Source organism: Mesoplodon bidens (genome assembly GCF_964165515.1).
Source record: "Mesoplodon bidens genome assembly, chromosome: 16".
Taxonomy (NCBI): domain Eukaryota; kingdom Metazoa; phylum Chordata; class Mammalia; order Artiodactyla; family Ziphiidae; genus Mesoplodon; species Mesoplodon bidens.
Window position 1 is genome coordinate 64,095,115 of NC_138173.1, and position 12,526 is coordinate 64,107,640.

The window sequence follows — 12,526 nt, forward strand, 5'->3', positions numbered from 1 at the left end:
AGTTGAGAGTCCGCCTGCCAATGCAGGGGACACGGGTTCGTGCCGCGGTCCGGGAAGATCCCACATGTCGCGGAGCGGCTAGGCCCGTGAGCCATGGCCACTGAGCCTGCGTGTCCGGAGCCTGTGCTCTGCAATGGGAGAGGCCACGACAGTGAGAGGCCCGCGTACCGCAAAAACAAAAAATAAATAAATAACAGCTATATGTGAAAAGAATGCAAGATTCTATGAAACCTGTAACAACAGGTCCAATATAATAGATACTATTTATGGGACACTTACAATATGCCAGGAATTCCATACACACACACACACACACACAAACACACACACACACACACATCCTTACATAGATACTTACCCAGTGTTGTATTTAATTATTACAACGTTCTAAGGGTAGATGTTATTATCCCAGTTTACAGATGAGGAAACTGAAGCTCAGTGAGGTTGGACTGTCCAAGATTATATGGTTAATAAGTGACTGAGCCAGGATTCAAACCCAGCTCTGTCTTGACTAAAACTTGAGCCATTAACCATTAAGATTCACTTTGAAGTCTTGTACAGTCTCCATTGCCTGTTGCTGCACGCTGACCCCAGACACTCTGCCACTAGTAGCACTAGTTTCCCCACCCTCCAGTGCCTGGAGTAACTAATTTGTACTTCCCTGTCGATACCTAACCTTCTGGCTTCTCAGAATCACAGGGCTACCAGAAAATCAAAAGGAATTAATCATCAGCAAAAGTTGGAGGTCTTTGCTTTAACAGTTACTTTCCTTTGTATTGATACATGACTTTACAGTGGTAATGACAAAAACTATTCAATGGGCAATCTCTTCTAGATTTGCCCAATTTTCAGAGACTCCAAATAACGTCATTATATGTGCCTCATGCACCATATATTTGCATAGAGCATTATGTTTTACAAGACACTTTCATGTCTAAGAACGTGCTTAAGCCTCACATTCTGGGCTACAGCATCACCCTGGCCTAGAGCACAGAAATTGCTCCAAAGTCACTAGTTTCTAGTAAAGCTGAGACTCTAACTCAGATCTGACTCCTTTACCTCCTAACAAAATCATGTTTGTGTAGTGACTGTAATCCCCTGGATGGAGGGATAGTTTTCATTGCTTATCCCAGAACTTCAGGAGACACTGATGAGGAGGTAAACTTTCTCTCATCTCATTACCTGAGTGCTTCTCTGTAGGGCTTTATTGAACATGTAAGAAACTTTCAGACTGATAAGATACACAGTTTGTCTCTTGCTCTCTGATGTTGCTTCAAGCCCAGTGTCACTGTTTCATTCCTGCTCTGTTGCTTCCCACAGATGCCTGACCCTACGACATATTGCTTGACAACTCTCCCGGCTAGAGACAGTTAGAAGCTAAAATTTGTTAACATGGATTACGTAATTAGGACAACTTTCTCCTCCGGGACCTTTTCCTTCAGTTATGTCTCTTCCGCAGTATCATTAGTCTCTCCATCTCTGCCGGCTTTCCTCCCAGCCTGGAGACCCACTCGAGTCTCTCCATCTTTACCTTTACAATGATTGATAGATAATAGAGAGAGAGGGGCTGAGATCATCCTGCATTTGCTGATGCATCTTCCCTTGCTTCCCCTACTCCAGCGAGCTGCTTAAAAGCGTGGTCTGAGTACCCAGGGGCCCCTTCCTCTCTTCTTTCACTCCTCCGTCACGACCACCTGGTCTCCTCCACGGCGCCAGTGCACAAATCTCCAGCAGCCTGCAGATTGCACAGATTTTTAGTCTGTATCTTACTGAGTTTCTTTGCTTCATTTCAAATCTTTGATGACTTAATGCTGCTAGAAGTGCATTGCCCCTTACTTGGTCTCCTTGGTTGAGCTTCCTGACCCCTCTGCCTTCAACTAAAATGATATTTTTTAGGATTGTGCCTCTGGCCGCTTGCCATCCTCTCTACTGACTTCCCTTGTGTCATTTCAGTTATTGTCGCGCCCCCCCACACACACACCTTTATGCTGCCGGATGACATCTCCAGCCAAAGTCCTGCCCTATTACCCTTCTCTCCACTTGGGTGACGCAGCACTGCAGCTTCAACGTGGCCCTTTATCTTCAAAAATCAGCTTTTCCTCCTGCAATCCCTGCCTCAGTTAATGGGTCGTCAATTCAAGTAAAAAACCTTGAGTCTTAATAGACCGACTTCCCTCCTTCACCCCCAGTAATTACATCTCCATTATTTTGCCTCCTAGATAATTTCTCAAATCCGCTGTCTCCCTATGCCCTGGTCCTTTCTCCTGGCATTTGTCTTATGTTCTTCCTTGGGTCCGAAATGCTTCTCTCACTTTTGTTTTTATTATTGTTAACGTGGTTAGTGTCTTCTTATTCATTCTTAAAGACCCATTATAAGCTTTATTGCCCCTTTACTTTATGCACATATCTGTCTTAACACTCTCTAGATACCGTTTATCTGTCTTCCACACTAGACTGTGCTTCTTTAGTACAAATACTATTCCCTAGTCTTATTCATCATCATGCTCCCAGAGACTACAACCTAAAACTTACTAAGGCCTCAATAAATATTTGTTGAACTGAATCAAACTTTCTAGAGTAATCAGAACACGTGAACAGCATTGGGAACAGGAGCTTTGGAGGAAAATATAGACAATTATCCCAAGTACCTTGTTCGTGCAGCTCTTACAGGACTACTGGATATTAACATGTAGACCCTCTTCTCTCCCCCATCTTTGCCTTGTACATGAACTTTGTATGCTCCTTTCTCTTAGCACGTCTGTCTGTGCCTCTCCTCGTAGTCTGCCTGACTCCTGCTTATTCTCTTGGGCTCAGCTCAAAGGCCGACCTCAGGATGGATTAGATGCCTCTCATCTGTGATGGTATGTCTAGCATGGCGCTTAGCAGAGGGCATTACGGTTTCCTGTTTCCTTGTCCGTCTTTCCCAGTAAACGGTGAGCTCATTTAGGACAGAGACCAAGTCTTACTCCTTAACGTTCACAGTGCCTGACGTATCTCTGAGGAATAATGAGAGAATACACTTTAAAAGTAGAAGATGTTTGTGGGTGTGCTGTTTTGAAATCTCTCAAGTATATCCATCCCTTTCCCTGCATATCCCCCCCTCCCCAAATATAAAGCTTAAGTTTCTTTTCTTGAGTAGGACCTTAAAGCCATGTATTTTAGGTGTGTTCAAATTCTGGTGTCTCCAGTAAACAGTTGTTAATCAGACTAGCTGATCAACTACTGAGCTTAAATCAAAACATTCATTATCAAAGCCTTTTTGTTTATGAGTACAAATACACCATTGATGTTTATAAGAAGAATTATTTTCTGCCCTGAATGTTAACTAGCCACAAAAGCTGGTGTACACATGTGATAGTGTTTTTCACAGAGTTTAAAGAATGTTGGCCTTTGATGTTCTGCCCTTGAATGGAAATGAGCCTACCTTTTAAAATCACTGGTGAGGAAAATGGGAAACTTCTAGGCAAACACCTTAGAAGCATTGTTAGCATTTGTAAGTATTAAAATCCAACAGATGCATCGTTTATAACATAGGGGAAAAGCTACTTTTTTGGAGAATAGCTCCTATGTCTTATACTACAAAAATGAATGAGATTAAATAGAATCTATTAATATTTCATATTAAATAGAAATGTCTCAGTTAAGACATGATTGAAAGCAAAAGACCCTAGCACAAAATAGCTTTAGCAAAAAAAAAAAAAAAAAAAAAAAGCTACAAGGAAGTAAGGGTGTTTCATGGGAAAGGGATGAGAACCAAAATATGAAGTGGGCTCTTTAGGTCTTCCTCAGACCATAAAATCTCCCATCTCTACTTCTTTACATGACTTGCTTCTTTTTTCTCTCTCTCTCTAGACTAGCTTTCTCAGTTTCCCTGGCCATCTGGCGGAAGATGGCCACGGCATAGCCTTCTAAGTTATATATCCTCTTTCATTTCAGCTGAAGAGCTCAGACTGAATTAGAATTTCTCAGTTCCAATTCCAGCCTCTCAGAAGAGAGATGTTGTTCTACATAGCACAGGCCAGAAGTTCACTGTGGTCAAGGGGACAGAGCCATGTGATACATACGTATCATATACATATGTACTTGGCACCCATATAAATGCAAAAAGAGGCAATTCTCAGGCAGGATGGGCCATTACAAACTAGACAGACAACCCTGACTACCACCCAAAACCAAGGAAGCATGAAGTTAAAAGTACAACATAGTAGCGCTCATCCCAGTATATATCATTTATAAGCTTATTGCCTGTTTCCTCCACCAAACTGTATGCACCTTGAGGCCAGGTACTATATCTTAATTATGTTTAATCTTAATCTTCAGTTATGTTTAATCCTAGTACCTGGAGCAACACCTGACAATAGGCATTCAGTTAATATTTACTGGATGAACAGAAACAGACATAAGTTCTACCTTCATGGGAATTACAGTCTGGTAATGAGAGCAGGCAATAAGCAAACAAGCAAATAAAAAGCTATATGGTAGTAAGCATTAAAAACATTTTAAGAAGGGGAGAGAGAGAAAGGAGTAGTCAGCGAGCAAGAATAGAAACTTTCAGAAGGTTGTTGAGGGTGTTAAAACCCAAGGTAGCTATACCAACTTTGTTTATTCATCCTAAGAGGCTGGAGACAATAATCATAAAAGATTCCATTTACACTTCATTCCATTTATAACTTTAATACACACAAAGAAATTGTGGTTTACATTAAATACATGGGCTACTAAAAGATTGCTATAAAGAACTATGTGAAGAATTATAAATAAATGTGGTTAGTGTTTGCTGATAGCTTTTAATTTTTATCTGACAATTTGTGATTGTTCAACTCCTAACTCAGAACTTGATATAATTATAAAACAATTCTCTGAGATGGTGAGTGATTAATCAAGTGCACAATTAGAGATATACTTTGGCCAGCTCTGCAAAGAGATCTGGATTAAGATTACAAATAATCCAATGCAAAAGACATGTTCTCTAAAGAAGAATCTGGCAGGATCAGATGATGATCTTTCAATCATATCAACAAAACACCAGGATGTGTTTTGTGGATATGACTGAAAGATTGTATCCAGTGATTTTAGTGATAGTAAAAGAGACTAAAGGAGAAGGGATGTAGGAAATGTGTTTTATTAGTATGCTTGTTGCCAGTATCTAACAGAGAAAGAACTATTCTGGAAGCAAACCAGCTCTCCTAAACAATAACTAACAAAGCCTTTACCTAGCTATATTAATTAGAGTAACTAACAGGTGCTTCTGTATAAACAGCTACAGAACCCCAGTGGCTTATTATTGTGTATTTTTCCCTATATAAAGTTCAGTGCAGATTGGATTGGGACAGAATGGGTCTGGTCCATAAAGTTACTCAAGGACCTAGGCTCTTTCCATCTTGTGGCTCCTTCTGAGTCCCCTCCATTAAGGCTGGTCCATGGAGAAAGAGTGAGATTGGGCCAGATCTAGACAAGGAAGTGCACATCACTTCCACTCACATTTCAATGAGTAGGACTGCGTCACCTGTACCACACCTACCTATGGAAAGGCTGGAAAAACATACAGTTGGGGACCCAAGAGGAAGAGGAGAATGTGGATATAGGTGAACATTCCCAGTGTCTACCACACTAGCAATATGTAGATTCAAGAAGCTGTGGAAACATGGGGGGAAAAATGTCATGAAAAAGCCCTTTGGGGCTTCCCTGGTGGAGCAGTGGTTAAGAATCAGCCTGTCAATGCAGGGGACGGGTTTGAGCCCTGGTCCAGGAAGATCCTACATGCCGCAGAGCAACTAAGTCCGTGCTCCACAACTGCTGAGTCCGCGTGCTGCAACTACTGAAGCTCACGCGCCCTAGAGCCCCTGCTCCGCAACAAGAGAAGCCACCGCAATGAGAAGCCTATGCACTGCAACTAGAGAAAGCCCGCGTGCAGCAGTGAAGACCCAACACAGCCAAAAATAATAAATAAATAAAAATAAATAAATTTTTTAAAAAGCCCTTTGTATCTCCAAAAGAATTTTGTTGATAAAATTTAAAATTGTTTTGAACTAGTTGTCTTAAAAAAAAAAAAAAGGAACTTAGGAACTGTCACTCAGAAGCCTCATACCACTGGTATTATCGTTGGCTGCTATAGGCCACTTATGTGTTTCCCTGTCAGTGATGGAAAATCCAGAAGAAAATTAAGAGCATACAGATTCTGAAAAGTACCATATCTAATCACAGTGTGGTAGTTCTCGTCTTTCCGCCCAAAGCACAATTAGATAGTGACATACCCATCAAAGAATATCATCTCCTCCAGGAGGGTTTTACAACATGAAAAACAAAATTTAACTGTCGGCAGGTCATACTTGCTGAAAACCTGGAGTAGCATTTCCCAACCAGAAATCTGGGAAAGAATGAGATTCCATAATTTTACTTTGACCTGTCCCAGTGCGGCTGGCTTATATCTGATACCATAAGCTCCACTCTATGATAACAGTAGCTATGCCTGACTTCTGTTTCAGGGATTCTGCAAATCTAAATTCTATTACAATAATAGCTTACACTATTGAGATTTACTAGATTCCAGGCATCATTTGAAGTACTTTACATCTTCACAGAGATTCCTGTGGCCTGTACTATAATTGTTCTCATTTTGCAAATAGTGAAACTGAAGTACAGAGATGCCAGTGAGGAACAGAACTCGAATTTAAATGCAAGCAGAGTAGCTCCAGAGCTCATCCTCTTAAACATCAGGCTAGAGTATAGGAAAAACCCAAAATAACAACCACAAAAGACTGCCTGAGGATTTCCTGACAATAAATAGGAAATAAGAGCACCGTCCCACCTTGTACACTCAGGGATCTTGTCTGTTAATGCACGTTGGAAGTAACCCCTGCCCAGGAAGTTCCAGTTTTTATTCAAGGAAATGCAACCCAGGCAAATGAAGAGCATGAATCTTTTTGTAACCAGGAATGACTGACTAAAATTTGGGAGACAGGATTGCATTTTAGATGCCCCAGATTTAATTTGGCATATAGCTGTATTGGTGCCGATCAACTTTCCCCATGTAGGGCAAAGCATTCTTGGTTTGATTTTTATTTACCAACTCCAGTTGGTTATTTTTAAATGTATTTGAATTCCATTCAATAAATCATAGTTGAGCATCCACTATGTGGAAAGCTTTATGCTAATTATTGCAGGGAATACAAACAGGAGGGATGCTTAATCATCAAGGATACTGATTTGTAGAGGTAGCAGGATTACCTTAAACATTAGTGAGGTCCCTGGAACTATGAAGGCCATTATTTAGGTCTTGAGCCTTTAGCTGATAGGTTATACGCTGACTGTTGTGCCAGAAGTTACCCTTGCTGTAGTTAGATGACCATATTTCCTTCTGTCTGATATGTTAATATTGCTTTTTTTTAACAGCTTTATTGGATATAATTCATCTATCATACAGTTCACCCATTTAAAGTACACATGCAGTGGCTTTTAGAATATATTCACAGAATTGTGAAACCAAGCACCAAGCACAATCAATTTTAGAACATTTTCAAAAAGAAGCCCTGTATCCATTAGCATTCGCTTCCCATTTTCCTCCAACCCCCTCAGCTCTAGGCAACCACTGATGTACTTTCTGTCTTTAATAGATTTACTTCTTCTGGACATTTCATATAAATATGCATATGTGGTCTTTTGTGACTGGCTTCTTTCACTTAGCATAATGTTTTCAAGGTTCATCCATGCTGTAGCATGAATCAGAACTTCATTCTTTTTAGTGCTGAATAGCATTCCGTTGTATGGATAGAACACATTTTATTTATCCATTCATCAATTGATGGTCATTTGAGTTGTATCTATTTTTTTGGCTGTTATGAATAATGCTGCTATGAACATTCGTGTACAAGTGGACATATGTTTTCATTTTCATTTCTCGTGGTATTTGGCAGTGTAAATGCTGGGTCATATGGTAACTCTATGTTTATCCTTTTTAGGAACTTCCAGACTGTTTTCCAAAGCGACTACGCCATTTTACACTCCCACCAGCAATGTGTGAGGGTTCCAATCGCTTCACGTCCTCGCCGACACTTGTTATTATCTGTCTCTTTGATTGTAGCCATCCTAGTGGTTGCGAATTGGTATCTCATTGTTTTGATGTGTGTTTCCCTGACGGATTAATGTTGTAATATTTATTTTACCAACCTAAGACAAAAGCTTCAATCTTATGCTTTCTTATGCACATAATGGAAACTGCCTTACATTACTGGCTTGACCTTCTAAAACAAAACCATTGTTCTATGCAAGACAAATGTCATTTATGGGGTTTGAGTTATACCTGAAAGGATACAAAGTGAAATGACATGGAATTCAGATTATGAACTCATATGGGAAATTTGTTTTGCAGGATGAATTCATTCACAGTGTTTTGAGACCTTTATCTAAGCTACTCAAGTACTCTTATGTGACATTTGCTGGATAATCTAGACAGCACTTTGGTTAAATCCACAGTGTGATGTCATCCAGTAAACGCTTGAAAGTGGAGATGCATGTCTCCTCTGGTTTTATCAGTCTAGATTAGCAGTGTGGTTCACAGCACAGTGAACTTTTCTTCTCTGTGATCCATCAGTCTGTCTCTCATTGTGGGCCAATAATCTGTCACCTGAAACTACTTAAAATAGGTTGGACTTTCTTGAATGTCATGTTGCTGTGATGACATTGGGGTTTGGCTGCAGAAGAGGGGAAGCACTGTTTTATGACTTTTGGTTGCTTCCATATCCCTTGTTTCCAGTAAAAGCACTGTGATTTTTAGCCTTTGCTTATATGCCTAGACTTTACTCTGTACCAGTTGTACCTTTCATCTCTTTACCTATTGAGGCTCCTACTGTGGTTATCTTTGTCTTTCTGTCAAAGAAAAAACAATGAGGGGCTTAGAAGGTATCAGGGTTTCACCATCTTGATTTCGCCAGTTAGCAGATACATAAAAAGAACATCCCCAAAGGCCATTTGGTGAGAAAAGAAAAAAAATAAAAAGTTGATCAGAATGAGAGGATGCTTTCTTCAGAGAAGGTCTCAGGATCCCTCAGAAAGCATCCCCCAAAAAAGAGATCCTAACGGTAGCCTGATCATCCTCCCTGACCCATAGAGAGAATGACCACATAGATCCAGATTCTCCCCGTTAGGCTCTACATGCCTGTTTCCAGTTAGCACATCTTGGAGAAGGTCTGGGAGGAACAAAGGAGGGAAAGAGAAAAAGAACTAAGAGTGGATAACTAATCCCTTCATAATATATCATCATATGTACTGCCTTATTTGTTCCTTAACTTTTAATATGCTTTTTTTTTTTTTTTGCGGTACGTGGACCTCTCACTTTTGTGGCCTCTCCCGTTGCGGAGCACAGGCTCCGGATGCACAGGCTCAGCGGCCATGGCTCACGGGCTCAGCTGCTCCGCGGCATGTGGGATCTTCCTAGACCAGGGCACGAACCTGTGTCCCCTGCATCGGCAGGCGGACTCTCACCCACTGCGCCACCAGGGAAGCCCTAATATGCATTTTTGTAGCTTGGTTTGGGGTGGAGGAGGGGAAATTGAAAGTATCAGCCAGGCTTATGGGCAGAGCTTGAATTTTGTCTCCCCCCAAAGCAAAGGGAAGTAATAACTTTATACATTTAGAGAGCTGGGTATGTTTGTTTGTTGAAGCTTTAGTAAATTCCGTTTTGAGCATTCTATTAATTAAAATATTATTTTGACTAAAACTTAAGCATATGATGACCCAATGATAATTGTTGCCTCTAATGAAGATCTTAAACTACCCCATGTGCCTTTAGAACTATCGAAGAAGAACTAAAGAGTGTTTATTAAAGTAAGAATTATAGTTTAGAGTCTTATTTTTGCAAATGATTAGCCCTTGAGTAATAAAAAATAATACTGGCTAGCACTCATTGAACATTGATTTATGTGCTAGTGTATACTAATAGCTTTACATAGATTATCTCATTTAATTCCTTCCATAGCCCTCTGAAATAGGTACTGTTAATATATCCCCATTTTACAAACTGAGGTTTAATGAAATTTAGTGCCTGCCTTATCCAGAGCTCGCACCCTGAGCTCTCCAACAAACAACTTCCCCTGTGTACATGCCATATTAATGAGTACTATAGCCCCCCCCCACCTTTCCTCAACCAAATCACATACTAGAAATAGCGGGAGGTGGGTAGAGGGGTGGGCAATGGAGAAATGTGAGAGAGAATATGAATGAATGAATGAATGAATGAATGGGATAGCAGACCTCAAATAGGGAAGAAAATTGATGAGTTTTGCTGTAGTAGAGTTTGTTTTTTTGTTTTTATTTTTATCATGGTAGTTTTTATTAAAGCTTTTAAGATTCCTTTTCCTTCTTGTACATTCTTGCACACAAACATGAAGCAATAACTGCTTAGGAGAGGCAAACCCAAGGCTGGTTATTCCTATAGGAAAAGGCAAGGTTTATCTTTCATGGAACAAAAATGGATCAGAGATTTTGCTTGCTCTTTTCTGTTAAGAAATTAGAATTAAAAAGAATATTATACTGGTTTTCCTTCAGAAAGCCACACACCTCTGATTACCTATTTTGCATAGAAAATATAGGGTATATTTAAAAATTCAGGAAGTATTTTCTTTGTCATTGCAAGCATAAAGTTATTTATAGTCACTTATTTAATTAAATTACTATGCTCACTTCGCTGGGCCATTTTACTGTGATATCCTAAAATCAATGAATTAATTAACATCTCTCTCACATTCACTCTCTCTCTCACACACACACATGCGCGCACACACGCACACACACACACACTCGCTTCCTACACACCCATTTTTTTTTTTTTTTTTCTGGTACGCAGGCCTCTCACTGCTGTGGCCTCTCCCGTTGCGGAGCACAGGCTCCGGACGCACAGGCTCAGCGGCCATGGCTCACGGGCCCAGCCGCTTCACGGCATGTGGGATCTTCCCGGACCGGGGCACGAACCCGTGTCCCCTGCGTTGGCAGGCGGACTCTCAACCACTGCACCACCAGGGAAGCCCTACACACCCATTTTTAACAGCCTCTATTTCATACCATTCATGCTTTTCACTCAAGATGTGTCTGAGTGTAAAGTAGCTGAGGTAAGATTCCTATAAAAATGGCTTGCCAAAAGGCAGCTCTTTAAGCCAATAATCTTCTCCAGTGTAAAAGAGACTCCCTAGAGTTTATCTTACCAGCCCTTCCCCTCTCCTGCGAAGGTAGCCCTTTTTTAATCTGCTCTATAAAATCTCCACTAAGTAGTCATCTTTGATTGAGGTACCTCCTGGGACAGGAAGTTCCTTCCATTTTCAGGAAGTTCTAAGTGGTGAAAATGATTTTCTTTGTTGAACCAAATGTTGTGTTCTCTGATACCTGCTTTTCTCACCACTAACCTTTCTGGAATGAGACAAGGTGCAAACTAGGGTGGAATATCTTAATTAACAAACATTTATTTATTATTTACAATAGGCAATTATGAAATGCTTCAAAATAGTAATATGTGTGCTTTGTAATGTTAACCGTTGATATGGGAGAAAAAGCACGGGCTTTGAAGTCAGATAAGAGCAAAAATGATGCTGCCCGTATGCACTGTTGTAAGCGCTTTCTATAAGTTAACTCAATTAATCCTGACCACAGCCCTCTGAAATATGTACTACTGATGACCCCATTTCTACAGATGAGAAGATTGAGACACAGAGTTAAGAAACTTGCTCAAAGTCACCGGGCCAGTAAGTGTCAGAGCCGGCATTTGAAATCAGGCATTCTGGCTGCAGAAACTCCACTCTCAGCCCCTAGGCTCTGCTGACTCAGCCAGAGCATCTAGTCCTGCGGCTCTACCTTATAAGCCAGGCGATGCAGGGAGTTGCCTTAAACCGCCTTCACTTTAGTTTCCTCATCTCTAAAAATGGGCAAGATTATTATAAGAATTAAATGGAATGCCATTGAACATGACCAGTGGTTCTTAACATCTGTGGGTTGGGTTTTGCTTTTTTTTTTTTTTTTAAATACTTTGTGGTATGTGGTTTGCTGTCACCGGTTTGAGACTCATGTCAACATTGCTTCAGAATAAGCAGGGTGGGGTGTTTTTTTTTTTTAATTAATCTTCTTGATAACTACAGAATTCATTACAGAATTAGTCAGCATGGGTCGGATTAAGTTTGGGGTGATATTAAAGAGTCTGACTTCATAATCCCAAGGGGGTTGTTTCTCGGATACTTAAAATGCACTTCCTTGCTCCATTTAGCGCTGAAATATTTATCTGCGTGGATCCTCAAAGCAGCACATTTCATGAATAGCTGATGCTAGCTAGTAACAAGGAGAGTGTCATTATTTTTCCCTCTATTTCATATTAGCTCCTTCACTCTGACCCAGTGAACTATTCTGAAAGCAAACCTTTAAAAATATGAATAGCATCACCTGCAAACATTTTGAATTTTAAATCTGTACACACGGTGAGACTCAGGAGGTTATAAATATTTTGGTTGATGGGGGTTGTCATCATAAGTATTGGCTGAATCACGAGGAG

At 40.5% G+C, this 12,526-nt stretch overlaps 1 protein-coding gene across 3 annotated transcripts in view; it reads left to right on the forward strand.

Moving 5' to 3' along the window:
* The window catches only part of NSMCE2 (NSE2 (MMS21) homolog, SMC5-SMC6 complex SUMO ligase), a 225,840-nt gene that overhangs the window by 155,247 nt on the left and 58,067 nt on the right, over positions 1–12,526 (forward strand). The window contains exon 5 of one of the 3 annotated variants that reach the window (XM_081258687.1): positions 7,959–9,844. The exons of the other annotated variants lie outside the window; for them this stretch is intronic. Coding sequence (XP_081114813.1) covers positions 7,959–7,960 — 2 coding nt within the window. The 3' untranslated portion in view covers positions 7,961–9,844. Of the gene's footprint in view, positions 1–7,958; positions 9,845–12,526 lie in introns of those variants that run through there. 3 annotated transcript variants of the gene reach the window in all.